At 37.1% G+C, this 22,500-nt stretch overlaps 2 protein-coding genes across 2 annotated transcripts; both read right to left on the minus strand.

Annotated features, from left to right (window-relative positions):
- Positions 1-5,539: 5,539 nt before the first annotated feature.
- Positions 5,540-8,480, minus strand: LOC145106288 (transcription factor bHLH130-like). The gene is made up of 6 exons (XM_079043297.1): positions 7,541-8,480; positions 7,082-7,278; positions 6,803-6,982; positions 6,655-6,720; positions 6,503-6,571; positions 5,540-5,826 (listed from the first exon to the last, which is right to left on the minus strand). Exons 1-6 carry the CDS (start codon positions 8,172-8,174, stop codon positions 5,758-5,760), a joined length of 1,215 nt encoding a protein of 404 aa, XP_078899423.1. The 5' UTR covers positions 8,175-8,480; the 3' UTR covers positions 5,540-5,757.
- A 10,049-nt stretch (positions 8,481-18,529) lies between these two features.
- Positions 18,530-19,522, minus strand: HS1 (heat stable protein 1). Its single transcript, XM_079043298.1, has 2 exons — positions 19,347-19,522; positions 18,530-18,902 (listed from the first exon to the last, which is right to left on the minus strand). Exons 1-2 carry the CDS (start codon positions 19,472-19,474, stop codon positions 18,713-18,715), a joined length of 318 nt encoding a protein of 105 aa, XP_078899424.1. The 5' UTR covers positions 19,475-19,522; the 3' UTR covers positions 18,530-18,712.
- Between the last annotated feature and the right edge of the window lie 2,978 nt (positions 19,523-22,500).

The following is a 22,500-nucleotide window of genomic DNA, read 5'->3' on the forward strand; positions in this document are numbered from 1 at the left end:
CGAACTGAACTCAATTCATGACTAAAACCCCGACCTGAATCCCCAAATTCTGTTATCAACAACCAAGAAGACGTGATACACATACGGGGGAGTCTTACCGAACTCCCAACTCACACAACCCTCAAACCTAACAGCCACTTGGGTTGTCTTCCTTCCTGACCATGATGCGAAACTTAACCCATTTTCAACACCGCTCCTGCTTCTGTATCCCAGGACGATTCTCCCCCACTTAGATTCGACTACGTCTTCATAATACATGAAAATTTAGAATTCCCAATCTTTCTCACTTTCCAACGATCGATCCGATAACAACACACCCTTATAACTAGCGCTCCATTACTAGCCAATCCCAATTGACCAGACACTTCTAAGAATCGGATGAACACTTCCTGAATCCCAGTAAAATCGACAATCCCTAATGCTTGAATGATCTCACACTCAAATCTTGAAGACCAAAAGACAGATACTCCAACTAATACCTCAGCGACGAGCTACTTCCTTTAGCGCCTTCATCCGCCAATCAATAACGGTTACTAAAACCACTGATTCCTGACAATGTTGAATAACCATCCTGTGGAACCCTATCCGCAGACCTACCACATAATACCCTTCTTCCTAGGATGCTCCAAACAAGTCTCCCGCCTCGAGCTCTAGAAATCATTACATTCAGGGTTCGCACCCTGACTCACTCACCTGCTCAAACGTCCACAGCTGAACTGCAGTAGCTGAAGCAACCTCTGCCCTAAACCGGGCTACAAACTACTCCCAAGACATAGTCTACAATCCCAAAGTGCAATAGTCCGCACAATCAATCCTTACCGCCTGATACAAGATATCCAAGGCAAACCGGACCTCACAAAATACTTATGCCACATCGACCCACCTGCGCTCACCGGCGCTGAAATAATGTCGCCAATCCCTACAACCAACTGACCACGAGCTGGAATACAACCTGATCCTGGGGTCACAAGCCTGCTCACTCCTTCGAGCTCGAAAAACTGAAAGGGCACAATCCTTGCCCTATAAAACAACAGCCCAATCCATCAACTAACCATTCCACTTCCAACTGCAAGACCCCAACTGAACATAATCATCACTCCTTTCTAGAGTCCCCGCGACTCACATTCCGGCCTCGAGCAAACCCCCGAGCCTCAAATCTAGAAACTCGTGTGCCATCCTCTCCCGCTCAACCCGCGGAATGCAACGAGTACAGAATATCTCCCTGATCTCAAGTAACTGCAGTCCTCTGCTCATCAGAATATGTCCCAAAACAAGTCCCGATACTGGAAAGCTCGACCAGCTCCTCCCCCTGCCGTCGCTACAGCTGTTGCGGCTGCATAGCGCTTGTAGAAATACTCAACCATGGAGGTATTAATAGACCCGAACATCTCCGGCAACTGTCCCCGGACAATCTTGATCACCTCCTCTCGGATGATCTCACTGACACGATCCTCTGAAAATGTTGGCCTATCCTAGCTGCCAGCTCCTGATCCTAACCTGGATCCGGTCTCAAGACGTCTCGGATAATCCATAACAGGGAACCAACTTCCAACTAAACCCCAGGGGTTGTGACTTCCTTGCTACGCGTATGGGTCCTGTACTTTCAGTAGTACGGGCCCATACTACCTTCCACACCTACCCATATTTGTCTCAAGTATCACCACAACACCCTAACAATATACATAAACATAGCGAGTGCTCCATCCTCACTCCTAGAGGAATTGCTAAATATCTCATAATTGGCCTACCGACCTCGCACAACCCACCCATCCATGAAACTTCCACCAACCCTGCAGCACTAGTGTAAGCTAGCCATACATAATGCTGGACCCTATAGACTTTCGAATATCTGATCCTACCCTAAGTCCCTAATCAACAAGAACAGAACATAAGGCCAAATCAAATATTCTCAGGCTATAAGATCTTAATTATGTACAGCCGTGATACATACACAAGCAACTACAGTAATGATGTCAATCTCATATAAGGAAGACCCTAGGCTAACATGCATCATGTAATCAGGCAATTCTATCATGCAATTCATGAAGATCCCTAGCCTAGTACTAGCATGTTGTTCTAACATATCACATAATCAAACAACTGCATGGTATTTTGGGGTCTACTTACTGGCTCCGACTGATCGTACACTCCGCATACACTTTTACTTATTTTGCAAACCATTTTAAAAAAAAAATCATTTTGAAAATAATTTCCTTAGTTTGAGACTGGATTCACACGAGTGTTCCTCCAATTCACTCAAACCAAGGTTTTGATACCAACTTGTAACATCCATAAAATTCAAGCCAATTTAAAACTTTTTAAATCACTTAAAACCATTCAGTTATTAAAATTTGTTTTCAAAATAGTTTAAACATCAGAGTTCCCAGAATTCATATTCATAAATCGAGGAAGTGTACGGTCACGCCTTCGCCTTCCCTGCGGTCATCCGCTGAACCTGAAACAATAAACTGAAACTGTAAGCACGAAGGCTTAGTGAGTTACCCCCAAAATACCCATACACATAACAATACACATACAATAACAAATAACATACTATGAGTCCAATCATCAATCGGGATGGAATAGCCCAGGCCCTCAACCATTGGGTTGGAATGCCAACATACCGATACACTTCACGTAACGCATATACAAATAACAGCATGTACTGGGTCCACAACTTTACAGACTGGATTACCCCTGGGCCCACAGTGTGAGTCTGGATTGCCTTCCGGGCCCACAGCTCACATCTGGATTGTCATCGAGCCCACAATACGAGTTTCCCTCATCTCGTATCTAAAATGCTCCCGAGCCCACAGTACGAGTCTCCCTTAGCTCGTATCAGGAATGCTCCCGGGTTTGTTGGTTACCGCACGAAGCAGTTTCACCTCAACCCATCCCACAAAATATGTTAACATATATCATAACTAATGCGCATACAGATAATCACATAACAACACAGGTAGTCCTACAGATCTACCTAACTGGCATAACAACTAGCATGCACACAGTCAGGCCAACTATAGGTCACTAAGCATAACCACATCCGATCTACCAGGATATTGATCTAACAGATCATACTAGCATATAACCATCCTACCTACCAGGATACCGATCTAACAGATCATACTAGCATATAACCATCCTATCTACCAGGATACTGAGCTAACATATCATACTAGCATCTAACCATCCCATCTACCAGGATACCGAGCTAACATATCACAACAGTAATAATCCCAATAACAAATCAAAGGGTCGGCCTTGGTGCCTTAGACCCTTGAGTACAGTGAGGATAACTCACCTCGCAATGCCGATCTGAACTGAAGAATCGAACTCCCGAATCGCTGCCTCACCCATATATATCGAACTATCCAAATAATAAATACAAAGTCATTACACAACATAACAATCTTGACTAGGGGTCCACACAATCCATCATGTCCATTCTCTTTATTGGGCCAAGGCCCAATGCCAATTCCATAACCTTGAAAGTCCTTATGCAAAGCCCATTATTGGCCCAATTTACCAAATTGGGCCCAACTCCCTAATTGGGCCTCATTCCAAGATCCATTATCAAAACTTGGCCCAAAACATTATATTCATAAAGTCCAGCAAATGCCCAAATCCAACTAGTCCACAAACAGCCCAAAACCCAAAGCCCAAATGCCAAAGGCCCAATAGAGGACGTACGCGGGGCGTACTCGTCCTGGTGTTGACCACCATCGGGGTGGTTGACCCAGTACGTTGGGCGTACCGGATTTACGATGGGCGTACACGGGGTTTCACCAAAACCCTAATAAGTGCTTAATGGCTTAAGCACTTAAGCCCAAACTCCAAATCCATCAACCAAATGTGCCATAGGACTATAAAGTCTCGAACTTTATCATTGTGGACGTCCATAAAGTTCTTAACACATGGTCTTAATCCATTAAGACCTTCCTACTTCATGCATGAGACAAATCTAGCTATTGGGACACCATTTTTATCACTTAGGACCTCCTCTAAGGTCTGAAAGGACAGCTCATTTCGCCCAAATCATAACATGCACCATTTTGGGACTTTTGGGACAAGAATGCTTCCATAAAGCTAAAAATGACTAGATCTATCTCATACAAGTATAAAGTTCCAAGCTTTTTACCTTCTGGAGCTTCTAGGGCACAAACCAACTTCAGACCTACAAACTTGATCTTCTTCTCCAACTCCTTGATGCAACACCTTCTTCTTAAAACACTCAATAAACACTCAAAAAGCTCAAACACACAAGGAAATGGCTAGGGTTTGGGGAAAACGACTCTAAGCAGTGGAGGTTGGGGTAAGGGGGGGGTCTTGTGCTCATAATGTTGCTTATATAGTCCCCAAACCCTAAATATTAGGGTTTCCTTCTGCCATGAGTACGCCCAGCATACTAGGGCGCGCCTAGTACGCTCAACGTACTCCTCTTGATCCCAATAATTGCAATTTAGCCCTTAGACTTTCATGGCCTCACCCTTCTATCTCCAGGGACTATAAATGACAAATCTTGGGATGTTACATGTAACCCTATTCCTATGTATATTTAGATTATAACAGGTTACCATTAGGGATCTTGATGTTCATAGTTTATTGTTATCAATTAGAGAAAACACAGATCCTTTTATAGGTTGCATGTGAACTTAAGGGTTAAGATTTTCGCTTCATATGTATTTTAATAACCTATAAAACTCATCAGCAAGAACATTCTTTGCTAGAGACAAACAAATCACACTTTCCGCTCTCAAATCCAAATCTTATCATTCTTCTTCATCGACTTTACTGGTTTTTCTTGAATGACCGCTAGAAACAAGGATTGGTTTCCCCTTCAATGCCTTGTCTAACCCAGATTAAATCAATGCATCGTTGACTTGAACTTGCCATAAACCAAAGTTGGTTCCTGCATCAAATTTCTCTACATCGAACCTCATTGGGACTATAGTTTGACATAATATATGTATCCCCAAACAATATTGTATAGTAGAAAAATATACACAATGCCTATAATTATTACGCCAACAAAGGATTCGCATGAGAGAGGTGGGTCACAACAAACACGCTTAAGTACCAAGTCTTTCATATCCAAAACCGAAGAAAAACCACAGGCCTCCAGAGAGAAAGATCAACTATATGATAAATTGTTAAAATCAAATAGACTAACCTCTCAAGGCTCCCCAAAAATACAACTATACTCTCTCAAAGTGTTAACCAACACTTTTGGAGAGTGTAGTTGTATCTTTGGGGAGGCTTGAGAGATTAGTCTATGTGATTATAACAATTTATCATATAGTTGATCTTTCTTTCTAGAGACCCGTGATTTTTCTCCGATTTTAGAGTTTCCACGTATATTATTGTGTCTTGTTATTTTCTCTATTATTGTAATTAAGAGGATTATTTTGCATCTTTGAGGCAATTTTCCCGACATCTATTGCACCCACTATATCATGTTTCTTTTTAACACTTTTTCGTATAATTTACAAAATAAGATATATAACTAATAAGAGAATTGAAGAAAGAAAACAACAAAACAAAAGTAAGACCACAATTTTGATCAAAGCAACTTTCTCACAAAGATGTTGATCCATTTTGGGTCATCCAAATATTGGATCTAATATTCCTCAAATTTAAAGCACACTGTCTGTCTTTTGCCTAATTCACATAAACTAAATCATGTACAACATAATTAGCGATCGATCATACAAGTACGTGAGGACTTTTCATGGGTACCCACTGATACACGAAAGCAAGTTACATGGTCGAACCTAACTGTAATTGTTTACTTGAGCACTTGCACCTTGCTCGAGCATCGTTCAAAATCTACAAAATCCCAAAACAAGAAAAATCATGAGAACAAGAAAAATGTAGAAACATTAATGTTGCATGAGGAAAGTATTCACGTCTTTTCACAAACAAGAGATCAATAGCGAGTGCTTGTCTCACCTTTTGGGAGAGCATTCAAAAGCAGTTTAATATTAATAATATTAAACGAATTACAACTTGTTTTGTCTGTCCTTGTAACGTCTCCAACCAAACACCATATCCCATTTTTTTGCATCATTATTGGTGTAAAGTTATTATTACCTAACACCAAATGTGGTGTTCATGAATAATACAACCAAATATGATGTCGATGTATTCATTAACATCAAATAAGGTGTTATAGTTTAATTTGTACAAATTAATACTTCAACTTTGAATTTATTCATTTTTTGTTTATTATTTGCATAATAATATTCTATATTTAATATTTGCTACTTGTGATATTATATTATGATTAATTACGTATATTATATTTAATTTTCATGTTTCAAGCTTATTTAAAGATTTAGTACTTTTTAATACTTTAAAACACAACATATATATAATACTTTAGAACACAATAAAAATGTTGTAATGAGTTGGAGAATAATTGGTGTTTTTTTCAATTTGGTGCAAAAAATGGTGTAATGAGTTGGAGAGGTCTAACAAACTGTGAACCTGGTATAAAGTATACCTGTAGTTCTTTTTGAAGGTCTTTAATGTACTCAACAGCCATATCTAACATATCTGCTGTATTAGTTTGCTGCAAAACAGTTTAAAACAAAAAATATTTCACTTTCAAAACATGAATTTAGTCAATTTACATTTAAGGTTCATTTTTTTTACCTTGTCCATATCAGGGAAAAGCTCTTGTAACCTTTTGATTCTTTCGCTTATTCGGGTTCTTCTCATCTGAAATTTGATTCCCAAATCATGATAAATCAATATAGAAGTAAAAAATAAGATAACATCAAGAGTACAAAGATCTTCATACCCTTTCTGCAATGCTTCTTGGGTGTGTAGCAAATCCTCTTTTTGCTCGTGTTTTCCAAGGAACCGATGATTCTTGTTGGAAATGCAAGAAATTTTCAGCAGCAGCTGCCATCTCAGAGGAAGTTTTTGGTAAGCTCATATGGTGAAGCAAACTAGGAGTATGGTTTCCAGACTCTCCATTCTATAAAGAAATTTAAGCATTAGCAGAGTGATGAAAATTCCAAAAAATAAGAAAGAAAATAATAATAAGAATAATAAACGTATTAGAATCAAGATGTACCTGTGAATGTGATATCTTCAAACCACCATCTCTGCTCCTCTTCAAGCCATTGAATGTGGAATCATGCAACCCATTCTCGTTTTCAGCTATTTGGGGCAAGAATCTTGATGAAGAAGATGGACCTAATGAGAAACTGATGTGGTTATTCGAAGCACTTGATGAACTGCCTTTTCTCACATCTTTCACGCCAGTAAAACCTGAGTTTTAAGATCAAAAGCAATAGTGTCTTAACCTTCTTACTCTGGATATTGATCTTACAACAAATCAATGCTCTAAACAAGAAATATGATGAAGTCTTCGTTAGATCATCATACGTACATCATGACAAATTTGGGGTCTATCAACCATTAGCAAAAAGTCAACTACCAATAAATGTCAATTGCTAAAACTGATATGAACTTTTTAAGATAATAAATCAACTGCAAGTTGAAATAAAGAATGAAATTAACAATTGTTTACCATTTTCAACATTCAAGGAGGACAAAAATCCAGCTGGAGTGCTATTCTGCCTGATGAGATTTGGACTGGTTGAATCCGTAGCTCTGAAAGTCGATGCACAATCCAAATTACTTTGATTTGTGTAGTCATAACTACTGGAATCCGGCAGTCGCCGTGAAGTGCTACCGTGCATCACAGCCGTTGACGACGGATGTGGAAGATCCTGGTTCTGAATCGACGGTTCTCTCCTTTCCTGCTTCATAGGCGTTGACGAGGGCGACGCATAGTCTAGAAAGTCAAGGAACTCACGTGAATCATATTCAGATTTCTTTTGTTGCTTGAAGAACCTTTCCTCCGGCTCGTGATTCGAGGCGGCGGTGACAGGATCCGCAAACTCCTCGTCTCCGTTCTCGTTGAGTAGATTCGAAAAGAAGGAGCTCGGAGAAGAGCGATAACGCAATAAGGAGCTCTGATTCTCATCTTGTTGATTTTGACTTTGAGTTTGTTGATCGTAATCTGGATAAGGATCCAATGAAATCAACTGTTTGATCTTGGCAAACTCGCCGTCGGCCGGATGCTTGAAGGTAGACGAATGCAACAAAGAATTCATATCTCTGGAAATCGCATCCGAAGAAGTACCATTAACACCATACATATTCAATATGCAAATACCTACCTACACTTACACAGAAGAATCGGAAAACTGATTTTGGATATAACAAGGATCAGATTGTGGAGGTGGTTTGAATGGCTTTGAGGCAATGAACGAAAAAAAATGAAATGGAATCAAATTAGAGATGAATCTCAACGGTGGAAATCAGAGGCTGCTGCTGAGGCTGAGTCTGACCACCGCGCAGACACAAATAGAAAGCTGCGGCTTTTCCTTTTTTTCTTTTTCTTCCTATTTTAGCGAAACAACCAGGTCTTCGTGTAAAAACTAATACTCCTTTTGGCAACATCATCCTTTCCTTTATTCTTTCCTTCTATTTCCACTTTAAACAATAAATTGATTTTTAGATTTACAACATTTTTTTAGGGAATATATAGTCGCTAAAATAGACGGAAGCTAGTATAACAACTAATGATCGAAATTATTATAAAAGAAACGACTTATTTAATATGATTTTGTATAACAAGTACTAATCAAAATTTATTTTATGATTAAAAATGTGATAAATACACAATAGAAATTCAAAAAACAAGAACAAAAAGATTTAAAGAGGTTCACACGATTAAAATGATCATGTTAATCGACTGGTGGTAAACAACATAAAGATATTATTAGATTTGTAGACTACATATTCATCACACACAATGTAACACCCAAATTATAGTCTTAAGTACATCCAAAAAGAAATATTCTTTAAGAGACTTTTAACACAAATAAGCAATGTACATTAAACTAATAAATGGATACAAACAATATCCACAACCATAGTTAAGATAGAAAATTGTATTGTTTCCCCAATAGGTGTTGAATAACTAAAATATTTATATTTGAAAGTAAACTAATTCTTTATGAGAAAATTCATAAAATAATCAAAATTGAGGGGATGTTTTAAGCATTTAACCATGAAAAATTGAGTTTTGGAAAATGACCACGAGATCCGCAGAGGGGGCTCTGCGAATCTCTTTACACCTCTGAGGAACGATGAATAGTTCTGAGGAATTGACGTGACATCACTAAATGACAAAAAATATCGTGGGTATAATGGTTCCACAGAGGTGGCTCTACGGATCCATTAAACACATCTGCGAATCTTTAAATTTTCTGAGGAAATGGTGGTTGGTCCTCTCCGACAGATCCGCAGAGACGGCTCTGCGGATCTCTGCTACAACTTTGCGAAATTATTGATTTCTCTACGGATCCCCAATATTTTTTGTCATTTAGTGATGTCACGTCAATTCCTCAGAACTATTTATCGTTCCTCAGAGGTGTAAAGCGATCCGCAGAGCCCCCTCTGCAGATCTCGTGGTCATTTTCCAAAAATTAATTTTTCATGGTTAAATGCTTAAAACACCCCCTCAATTTTGGTTATTTCATGAATTTTCTCATTCTTTATTCATGCTACTAGTATATGTATGTGAAATCATCAAACCTAACAACACAGAAACCAAGTGAGTAACAAGTATACGCTTATATATACAACTTCTAACATCTTAATGTATCATCTTCATAACATCAACATAGTTATACCCATGATCATGTCCTTAGCGACTATTAGTAGCTTCCCTTTGATTGTATTTATAGTAAGTTGTACACAGTTATAATCAAATGAATCAATACAAACACCCCTCCATGCGGGACTAATATAAGTACATCCCTATTTGGACCAACCTAAATATACATCCCCATTTAGTGACATATTGAGATGCATCCCACCATTACAAGTACATCACCATTGGGGACCCATAGAAATACATCCCAAAATTGGGGCCGATAAGAATACATCCCCATTAAAAGGATCAATACTAATTCATTCCCAATTCGAGACCGATAAAATTACATTCCAACACGTTACTATCTGAATACATCCCTAATTTGGGACCGATAAGAATACATTCCTAGTATGGAACCAATATAAATACATCATATATTTGAGACCATTAAGAATACATACATAATACAAGACCTATCTACATAATACATGACCTATCTGAACACATCTCTAATTTGGATCCATTAGAATACATCTCCAATATAGGGCCAATATGAATAAATACTCCATTTTGGGCCAATAAGAATACATCCATAACATGGGACCAATATGAATGCATCCCAAATACGGGACCAATAAGAATACATCCCAAGACAGGACCATTATGAATATATCACCAAATTGGGACCTATATATCCAATTAAAATAAAAACATGTCATCTATTAAACATTTATATAATTACTTACTTTGGTAATTATTTCTAGTATCTTTCTTAGATTCATATGCGACTAACATCACCCCAAGTTCTTTACTTTCCTACTAACCATAATTGTTAACACACACACACACACACATATATATATATATATATATATATATATATATATATATATATATATATATATATAGAGAGAGAGAGAGAGAGTCAAGATCAAATAAGAAGGAAATTTTTGGTAGGAAGGTAAAAAGTTTTTTTTCTATATATTTTTTTCGAGAACAAACAAAATGAATCATTAAATGATTCATTTGTAAGATGATTCACAAGAAAAAATTCTCAAAAAAACATCTCGATGATTCATTTATACAATGATTTTGTTGTTATTCACTAAAATTGTCATAAAAGTTAATTTTTTCTTAATTTACTTAAAAATGAATCATAAAGATGTTTTTTTAGGAATTTTTTCTTGTGAATCATCTTACAAATGAATCATCTAGTGATTCATTTATTTTGTTCGTGAAAAAAATATATAGAAAAAAAACTTCTTACCTTCCTACCAAAAATTTCCTTCTTACCGGATATATATATATATATATATATATATATATATATATATATATATATATATATATATATATATGGTCCTTCACCTTCTATAATACCTACTATAATGGCTAAATAATAACTAATTAAGGATACATCAACATAACTCCATGATACACATTTATAATTCTTCTTGTATTTGGAATCCTTGTGACCTCATATCATCACATTCACATCATACTACAAGATTTATAATAATTTATTTCCGATTCTTTCTAAGAAAGGTACCAATCTAAGTGGTACATCATAGAATGTCGATACCCTCATAGGTTATAATTGAATATAAGTAAGCATACATATGTATATTAAGACTTAAGTACGACCTATACCAGATAAAGTTTGTACATTGACTATTAGTTTCCGCTGCTGACTTCCTCCGCAGAAAAACTAAAATATTTTCTATCTACATGGATGTTAGGGCATCATTCTATAGAGTTTTAGAAATTGTATGGTTGTGGATTGATCTTAGCTTGAGAATGCAACTTATTTTTATGAAGATTTTTTTAGAATGGTTAAAGATCAAAAAGTGTGTGAGTTTACCTTTCACATTGTTATATTTTTTGAAGCTTTTGTTTTAGAAACAAGAAAACCTTCATATAATTACTCTTCACTCGTTTTCATTTAAACTGTTATTCAATGTTCTTTTTCACTTTCAATGAATATGTATTAGCGGATGGTTGTTACTAGATAAGGTATGAATGTTGGATGGTAGTTAGGTTAAAGAACATGAGGAACATCAAGATCAGATCAACACACATAGAGTGAATCGCACCACGACATCTACAATGCTGCATAAGAGGACGTACAAAGTTTGAAGTGGTCAGCAAACAGTAGAGAAATATTTACTCTACCTTTTCATTCCTAGATTTGTTTGTAATAAAAAAATGTGTTACATTTTTAAATGATTTGTTGATAATAATATAAATTAATTCATGAGTAATCTTCAAAAAAAGTCTTAATATTTAGGTTATTAGGGTAATCTTCAGAAAAATCTTAATATTTTGACAAAATCTATGGAAAAATAAATGACACTAGATTTAATTTGTGAAACCTGTCAAAAATGTTTTTCTAAGGTTTTAGTCAGTATCATGTCATTTTCTAAAAAAAAATTAAAACTTTTTCATTAGACAAAAATATTTTTAACAATAACATTCATATTTATAATGGTAGGTTTTATTTTATTGTTTCTATAATCACATAATTTACAATTTTTTTGTCATCATAATTGGATTTTTTCTTGTCGAGTCATATTCTTTTTTGGGTCGTATTTTGCGTTATAAATTGATGAATGCTTTCTTTAACCCTTTTTGATGAGAGTTGAAATCTTGTTTCATTTTTATAGATCTTCATAAATCAAAAATTGAATTTTTCGTCAGAAACCTGTTGGTGTGATGTCTTGAGATGACGCTACCAAAATATCTTGTTTATTTTATTTTTATTGAAAACGAAGATAAAAGAATTCCAAAAATGCCCATGGGTGGTGGGTACAAAGAACCTAGCAGTAAGTGCTAAAATCCAACGTGGCAATAGTGGGATGGTTTCAGCTTTCAATTGCGGCGGCCCCAAGTTTATCTACCCTTTTCGTATCGGTGGTTTCAACTAAAATATTTACCCCTCCGCACCAAAACTTTTAAAATATATGATATTAGATATACCATGTCACGTTATATCATTAATTTATTATTTTGTAACTTTTTTTTACTATTCATAACCCTTTCAAAAACCACTTACTTTTAGACCATTGTCATTTACAAAAACCTCACAAAAAATAATTATAATGCCTAAAATATCAACTGCAAAGCATTATGTGGTCAAAACATTAGAAACCGGTAACATTCTCATTTTATACTCATAAATTTTGGTCATTTTTAGTGAAAACAAAAAATTGAAAATAAATAAAAAAATTAATAATTAATTAATAAAATAATAAAATAAAAAGAAAGACTAAGTATATGAGTTAATAAAAGGTTTATATTAAATATTTAAGGAAAATAGCCTATTTGGACTTGAAAAGAAAATAAATGAGGAAGTAAATTTGACGAATTTAAGAAAAATAAAACTGACTAGGTGGTTTGACGAATAAAGTGGATAGGACCAATATTGTCATAAATTATAGTGGGGAGAGATCAATTGTGGAATATCTACAAGTTAAGTGAAAGTTGAAAGAAAACGGTGTAAGTTTGCAAAGTTAGAAACATTGATCGCCAAATTTGAAGGTATGGAACTTAAAAGGCCACAATCTCATTGTCCCTCTTATTCTTCACCATTCATGGTTCGAAAGTCTACGAAAAGCCCCATAGGATGATTTCTAGCAATTTGGGAAGATTTAGGATCGGAGGTTCAAGATTAAGTGGATTTTCAAGTATTAAGTTCATATTGGAGCATCGAAATGTAAGGATTATCTTAATGCTTATTATGTGTTATAGAACATCATAAGGATATTATTTGCTAAATAGATGGTTGAATCTCACCACCAAGTGGGGTAATTCATGACCTAACTATGTGAACAAGTTGCACCATTGCATTCGTGACTTGTACATTGTGTTATAGACATTATTTTGATCATTATTCATAGATTGGATGGTAATATGTTGCTTGTATTCCAGTATGGAAGTAAAAAGCATGATATATAATGAACTAGAGTTTGATATTTGGAATAAGACGTTCCAAAGTAGATGGTTGTGGATTAGAGTTCATGTAATTATAGAGTAAGGTGCTCTTATGGAACCCATACAAATCAATATGAATTATGGTATTGGTCTATAAATTATGCAGCTCCACAAATCCAAGGTGATTTCAAGTAGCATAGTTGGAACCGGGTGTACTGTGAACTAGGGAATGGGAATGGGTGATTCTATTGTTGGAAATGAAGAACTACACCCACTTGGAGTGAAGTACAAGCATTTATTGAGTGTTTTAATAAGTTCATATGACTTTTAATTGAGGATTGGTTTGCTCATATTGGTCTATGGTGGACATTATTGCAGTTGATGTCCATAACATTTCTTAATGAGATTTTGAGGGTGTTTTAAAGGACTTAATGTATTAGGTCATGAGTGAGATAAAGTCTTTATTCCATGTTAGACAAGTTATTATGCCTTTAAAGTTGGTACACATTGATTTTCAAAAGACCTAATGTAACTAGGCAAAGTACAATGTCTTAATAAGAAGATTTGACATATTGTGGTTGTGTAAGGGACCACGACTTGTGGGAAAATGATGTTATTCTGCTTTTCAATTTTTGGAATCTTTTATTATTTTATGTCGATTTAGATAATTGATAAATGATCTTATCTTAATCAATTTTATTTTTGTACAATTATAGAAATAAGCTTATCCTCTTATCTTATAGGTATTTTTGTTTTACTATGTTATCAAGGAAACCAAAATTTATATCAAATTTCCTATCGAAATTCCATTTTTTATTCATTGCATCCGTGATTTTGAGAAATGATTCAATCAAGATCTCTTAGGCATCATACACCCAAACAACTATTAGAATTTCATATGTCTATCCTTCGTGGCTAGATACACTAATGAATTCTACAATTTAGTGCCAATTTACTATGGTGTTACAAAGACATCTAAACCATACCAAAATGCTACTGACATTCGTTTTGTACCGAAATAACTACATATTTTAAAATTTCACAGCAATTACTATCCTTTTATATCTTTAAATTTTGTAGCAAAAATAAAGATGAAAACTTATTCGATAACAAATTTTGTTGGTAGTTTTAGGAGAACTTGTTTGTTGGTATTGTAACACCCAGAATCAGAAAGACCAAGAAAGGAAAGAAAAGCCCTAAGTCGAAAGAGTCAACTCGTCGAGTCCAAGGAAGAACTCGACGAGTCAGAGCGGGCTCCGTGTGGAAGATTAAGTGACCGACTCGACGAGTCGGCTAGTGGACTCGGCGAGTCTGGTCTGGGTCGGGAAACCCTAATTTCGGGACTTGGTACCCTATTTAAGCATCTCATTCTCTTCCCTAGGGTTCATTTGCGGCCCCTATAGTCCAGAACTCAAAACCCTAGCCTCCATTGGTGAGTTTGAGTGATTCCTTCTTGATTTTGAGTGTTTTGGTGTATTCTTGGAAGTGTAGAAGAAAAGGAAAGAGAGAATGTGCAAAAGAGAAGAAGGAGATCCAGAAGCTAGTTTCCATTTGCTACTTCATCTGGTAATAAAGCCTCTACCTTGTTCATTTTCCTAGTAGATCTTCATATATGCTTGTTTTGCCATTTTTGGGACATTTCAAGGTCCAAACTCGAGTTTGGAGCTCCCTTAGGGTAGTGAGCTTTAGATCTGGACATCATTGAGCCCCAGGAACTCAAAGTAGCTACCTTTATGCAAAGCAAGGCCTTGTTTCAAACCCTAGGTTCCCATTTCTAGCTTATTTTGGTGTTTTAGCTTCATACCTCTATGCATGTACATGAAGTTGGCAACTTTACGTGTTATATCGGCCCTAGAAGCCCAGATCTATGAATTGGATGCACTGGAATCGATTAGGAGCAACTGTTTAGTGAGGACATGCATAGGACTCGACGAGTTGTTCTTGGACTCGGCGAGTCGGAGCGCAACTCCTAATTTCTCTGAGTTTAGAGTTGTGAGTTGAATCAGCGAGTGGAAGAGGACTCAGTGAGTTAGAACAAGGATCTGGAAATAAAGGGACTCGGAGAGTCTACGTCCCGACTCGGCGAGTCGAGTCGCCAGTTAGAGAAGTGTGAGTCCAGGAACTCGGCGAGTTCATAGTAGGACTCAGCGAGTAGAGTCAACCAGGAAGTTGACTTTGACCAGGAAGTTGACTTTGACCAGGGGTAAAATAGTCATTTTACCCTGAAAACAGTTATCAGTATCTGATTTAGTGTTTATGGGATTGTAGTCGGGGAGTTCCGGAGCAGCAGTCAGCCAGTTTCAGATTTAGCATCTCAGCAGCCAGCGTTACGAGGTGAGTTTTCCTTCCAGTAGGAACGGGTCTACGGCCACAATGTCGACCCGTTTAAGTTAGCAGTAGTTCCGGACTTCGGTCCGATGCAGTAGCTCAGTGTGCTTGATGTCTTTGTGATTCAAGCATGTCTTCGTGTTATGTGTTCCGGACTTCGATCTGATGCAGTATGCAGTATATGTGTTTATGCTAGTAGTTATGATTATGCTATGCTATGTTCAGTCAGTTCCGGACTTCGGTCCGATGCAGAGGGCAAGGCCCTGGTTAGTTCCAGACTACGGTCTGATGCAGTTTCCGGACTACGGTCTGATGCAGAGGGCAAGGCCCTGGTTAGTTCCGGACTACGGTCCGATGCAGTTTCCGGACTACAGTCTGATGCAGAGGGCAAGGCACTAGTTAGTTCCGGACTTCGGTCCGATGCAGTTTCCGGACTTCAGTCCGATGCAGTGGGCAAGGCCCAGTAGTTGCTTTATATGTTATTGTATGATATGTGGTAGTTTGGGGGAGCTCACTAAGCTTTGTGCTTACAGTTTCAGTTTTTGGTTTCAGGTACTTCCGCTAGTAAGGGGAAAAGCTCGGGATGATGGCATGGCACACACCACAACTTCAGTTTATCCTGGGAGTTTTATTCGGATATTTTGATATGATTTGACATCAGTTGATTTGATAAACTTATTATGACATTTTGAGACGCATGATCCATGGATTTATCTTTTAATATTGAATATTATGGTTTAGTAAAGTTTTCAAACGAAAATTTTTGGGTTGTATTTTTGGGATGTTACAGATATTCTCATTCCTGAATTATAACACATTTCACATAAATCAAAACTCATATATAAATTCCTGATAGTAAAAGAGTAACATAAAAGTACTTACATACTGTATCTAGCGGTGTACCATATCAACACGCCAACATGGTGGGCAACAACCCCCGTTAAATATAAAACCGAATAATGACACTCCCAAGAATCATAAAGACGGTCGCACTAGGTTGCGACACAATCAAAGCAAGTGTACGAACCAAGTGCCAACAACATCCCTCCTAATTCCAACATAATATCGTGTGCCACCCACAATCACCTGCAAAAACATATTAGATTAGTTTCATAGAACGTGTATGGTGAGGCAAATATTTTCTACCCCACAAATACTATAAATACCTCCTCCATAGAAGACATCAATAAGAAACGACTAATTCTCTCTATTGCTCTTAAACATTCTATTCAGTATACACCATAACTAAGGCGTCGAAGTGTAATCCATCACATCCCCAAATTACGAATGACCCTAGCTTCTCTTTGTGAGCAATAAGTCTTGGATCCATAAGCTTAACTCTCTCTCTCTCTCTCTCTCTCTCTCTCTCTCTCTCTCTCTCTCCCCCCCCCTCCCTCTCTCTCTCTCAGTATTAATTGCAAAAATAATGCAAAATATTTATGTCTCGACTCATCGTTTACTTTACTTCTACTAGTTATTCACTATTTTTCTAAAGATTTTCAGTATAATAAATAAATGTTCGGAAGGACATGAACTAAGACAAATCATAAGGCTGACTGAATCCCACATCCCATTTTTGTAGTTTCACTCTTCTATTTCTATATCTAAATTTTTTGCTCGGCAAAACAATAATAGTAAGACATGCATGTTAGCAGTCCCAGACCAATCTAGGTCGGTCTCAAAATGGTCCGGTTTTTTTAGGATTGGTCTCGGGATGGTTTAGTTGGTTTAATTTTGGTTTTGATCGGATTATACATTTTTAAAAAATCGAGTTTAAGGTTTTTTTATTGGTTTATACTGGTTTAGACCGGCTCCGACCGATTAGGACTAGTTCAGTCTTTTAATACGTTGTTGGTAGACGGATGAGGAACTGGGACTCATCCAACTTGAGACTAATAAGAGACTGGTTCGGGACTGACGGTTTAGTGAACTTAGTGACTTTACCCGGACAAAAGCTCTACGCCAGTTTGGAATTTGGTGGTTTGAGATTGGTTTGGGACACGTTCGGTCCTAGACAATTTTACGGGACCGGTCCTAACATGCACTATTACAATGTAAAATAACATGCCCAACTTTACTCAAACAAACCGGATTTTACCCGATTTCAACCCTCCCCAGGTTATAACTTACGGGATACAGTTATAACTTCCTTTTGAATGAAAATGAAATGATAAGTTTGAAGAATCCTACAGCTTTGATGTCCAACACTTGAGCTAGCTAACCACTTGGGTTGTGGTAACTTGGTAAGGCATGTGGAAGATATGGTGGATAACCTATTGACCCATGTTCAAATCCTGGCACCACTCAGCCCTTGTGGCCATGAAGGTTCGCCTGCAGTGACTCCAGGGCATGAGTCAAAGTCTCATGTTTGCAGCGGGAGATTAGTCGGTACGCGAAAGCTGGCCCGAAAACCCTCATTAGGGAAGTTCCCTTTCCAAAAAAAAAACACTTGACTTAGCTTACTTCTGTCGCATTTAAATTAGATAATGTCTTGTTGAATTATATTTTGGATGTTTATAGTTGATTTTATACATCACAATTTATCGTAGCTTTTTTAATGAAATCGGGATGTTATATTAATACTTCAGAAAATTTAACTGAATAAAAATTAATATTCAACATTTGCTACAATTTAAATCATGAACATGCACTCGATTGGACTTTCATGAGATTTTTCAACATGTTATATCAAGCCAAGTAATTATCCTTCAAACAAACATGGTGATTTATAGCATCTATAGCCAATCTTACATTTATCAACAATAAGAAAAAGATTCATGGCTCAACTGCTGTAGGTTTGTAATCAACAACCAGGACTTTATCAAGTTGAGCCAGGAAACCATCAGCGAACTCGACATGGGCTGGATGAGATATATAAGCTGCAATCCCTTCGGTGGTTTCAAAACTCGATTCAAATACATGAGTGAAGCCTTGATGCAGGTTTTCAACGCTCACATCTTTTCCCCTGTCGCAAATCCAAATTCGTCTTTCAGATTTACGAGATTTCGAACAAATCTAGGAAATTATTCAACAAAATCAACCTAATAAGGTTCATCCACACCAGATCCAAATGCAAAAGGATCAAGCAAGCAATATAACAAGAGCAATGTAAATCGGTACTGAAACGTGAAGTGTAAACCTAATCTGTGATCTCCAAAGTCCGATTTGGAAACAAATCGGTTCAAGCAGAGGAGTTAAATTAGGAATAGGATAGCAGACGGAGGGTGTAATCAACTCACAAACATCACCATTTTAATTTCTTCTTACATTTCTGGAAACATCATAAAATTAAAATCAAACGGATCTAAGTTTGAAGATGATAAACCAGTTTAACACATAGAGAGTGAGATGGTTATAGGAAATTGTTTTTGATAAATGTAAAAGTTTAAATTGTGGAATGTCATGTTACCATCGAAAGGATTTCATGGGCTCTACGTGATTGACGAGATTCGCATAACCCTTGATGAGAAGATCGATCTGTTCTTGCGAGACACCATCCTTGAATTTGGCTAGAAGTATGTGCTTCACTTCTCCCATCTCTATTTATCTGTGTTTGTTTGACCTGTGGGAGAGGATGAGATTGTGAATCTATATATACCAAGATTAACGGGGAGAGTAGTGGCTTCGTGAAAAACACGTCCATTTGTTTTATTTGAAATTACTTGATTTCATCATATCTTTAATCCTTTTTTAATCACTAATATAATTCATGGCATGTCACAGTAGTAATAGAAGAGTTTATCAAAAAAAAATAAAAAAATTAGCTTCCAACATTTGTTAAAGCAAAAAAGAATTAATGAATCCAATTTAATAAACATTTCAAGACTTTATGGATTTAGACATAGGTCTTAAATTTTTTTAATCTGATACAACATTAATAAGTCTACAAACATTATAATTGTCTTACACTCATACTCTTGCAAATTATTATTCAACCTAGGCTTAATTAATTAAATATAAAACGTTTAGTTTATAAATTGTATAAAATAATTTATATGCCCACTATCACTCTTTGCTGAACCAGAGAGCTGATACACAGAGCAATTAAAGACTAATCAATTAAAGAAACATTTTTTTATTCTTTTGAATCTTTAATTAAAGTAATGACAGTCTTTATGAAAATCTTTTTCATTTTTTACCTCGACGCTCCGGTTAAGAACCACAAATAAATAAAGCAAGGAACAATTGTAATAATCCTCCAATTCATGCATCGAGTAGCAATTGTGACCATGGTCAAAATGCCCGTCTAAAAAGCCCAGCAACCAGATGTTATCAGACCCAGACTAAACGACTCTCATTCTCAAGTGTTCTGGGCCTCATGCATTTCAATAATCGATTTCCACTCAAAGATGGTTATTCATATTGACTAAGGACCAGCATAGGGTATTGAAAAAATTGTTCCATCACCCAGTAACATCTTGAATCATGAAATCCCTATCATATGGAATTTTCTCAAAACCTCAAAAACCCAATACAAATGGTTGTGAATGCTTAGGGGTGTTTGCATGGACGGATTTAGTATGTGGCACGGGTTACCCCTCAAGTTTTCTCGTTAAATGTAAATTTAGAGTAAAGTATAAACTAATAACTTATTAGTTTATAAACTAATAACTTAGACTGAAGTAATTTATGAAAAAATTGCTTATTAACGGTTTCCCACCGCTATAAGTTATTTTTATCCAAACATATTTTTAGTTTATAGCGACGTGGAACGCTAATAAACTAATAAGCTCCTAAAATAAGCTTAGTCAAACACCCCCTTAAGTTTATTGATCATTCTTAATGATGTAAAACAATACTAAAAATATCATCCATCGAATATTGTAACATTCCAAACCAGGTATTTCCTTTGAAGCCCTTGAAAATTTAATATGTTGCATAAGAAGTCCCTTAAGTACGTTGGGCGTACTCATGGTTATGCTTAGCGTACTATGTATTAATGATCGCGGAGGGGCAGCACGTATGTTGGGCGTACGTGACGGATGTCCAAACCCTAATTTCCGGACTTGAGCCCTATATAAGCATCCTTATCTCATTTGAGCCTCACCCTAATCAGTCTCCCTCACCTTCAAACGTCCTTAAAAACCCTAGAATCATTTGAGACTGTGTTTTGAGCTTAAGGAGTGCATTTGTGGCCATTTTAGTGTCCATTCAAGAAGAAGGAGTTGCCAAAGCAAGCTTGGAGTGGTTTTGGGCTTCAAGAATATGCATCTAGTTCACCTTGAGGAGCTTCTGGAGGTATAAAGCTTTAATCTTGCTATCTTATTCACTAGATCTAGTTAGGGTTTTCTATTTTGTCCCTTTAGTTGGTTTTGGACCTCCTCTTGAGAGTTGCGCAACTCCAGAGGCTGAAAAGGTTAGATCTGAGGTCCTTTGGTCCATTCATAACATAAAAATGAAGTCTTGATGGGTGGTTTGACCTCATGCATGGATTAAGACCCTTGGAAAGGTCTTAATGGGTTGTTGGGAATATATGGGACATGCAAAGGCATAAAGTTGCCAACTTTATGCCCTAGGACGTCTTAATGAGCTTAGATCTGACTATTGGACGTGAGGAAATCGAGTAATAAGCACTTAATGGAAAAAGTGCTTAATATGTTAGTACGTTGGGCGTAACTTAGCGTACGCAGTGCGTGCGGCTCAGGGACTCAGTATGTTGCGCGTACCAGGGTGGTACGCTAGGCGTACGCACAACAGAGGACTTGGACTTATTTTGGGCCTTTGAGCCTTTGGGCCTCAATTAGTCATTGGGCCTGGTCACGTTTTGGGGTTGGTGGGTCAGTGTATCTGTTTTGGGCCATGAATGTTATGGTTGGGCTTTATGGACCATGAGGCCAATTAATGAATTTGGGCCCATTAACTAAGGAAGACTTTTGGGCCATTATAAAAGGACTTGGGTTTTGGGTTCTCCACTTAGATGGGATTGGATCCTAACATTGAGTAATGTTATTATTGTTCAGCATGGGTGGTTACGGACTGTTAGGAGAGCAGCTTTCGGATTCTTCGGACAGAGGTGAGTCTTCTCACCATACCAATGGGTCTAAGGCACCAAGGCCGACCCATTTTATGTTATGTGGTACACTAGCTGTAGTAGAGATATGTGGTATGATAGTTAGCTTTATGTTAAGTGGTATGCTAGTGATTATATGATATTTGCATGGAAGACCCTGGGGGGAGCCTGTGGCAGTTGGATATAAGACCATGTGGGGGAGCCCATGGCATTCCTAGGTAAACACCATGTGGGGGAGCCCATGGAATGATGGTATAAGACCCTGGGGGAGCCCACGTCATCCTTATATGTTTATGTATGTGTTATGTAGTATGATAGATACTTCTGTGATATATGATATGCTAATTGATTATGTATGTTATTGCATGGAAGAACCCGGGGGGGAGCCCGTGACAGTTGGATGTCAGACCATGTGGGGGAGCCCATGGCATTCCTAGGTAAAGACCATGGGGGAGCCCATGGCATGAAGGTATAAGACCCTAGGGGGAGCCCACGACATCCTTATATGATAGTATGCATGGCTTATATGGTATATGTAGCTTTTATAGCTAAT

The sequence above is a fragment of the Lactuca virosa genome, chromosome 4 (assembly GCF_052849685.1).
Source record: "Lactuca virosa cultivar CGN04683 chromosome 4, Lactuca_virosa_CGN04683_v6, whole genome shotgun sequence".
Lineage (NCBI taxonomy): Eukaryota > Viridiplantae > Streptophyta > Magnoliopsida > Asterales > Asteraceae > Lactuca > Lactuca virosa.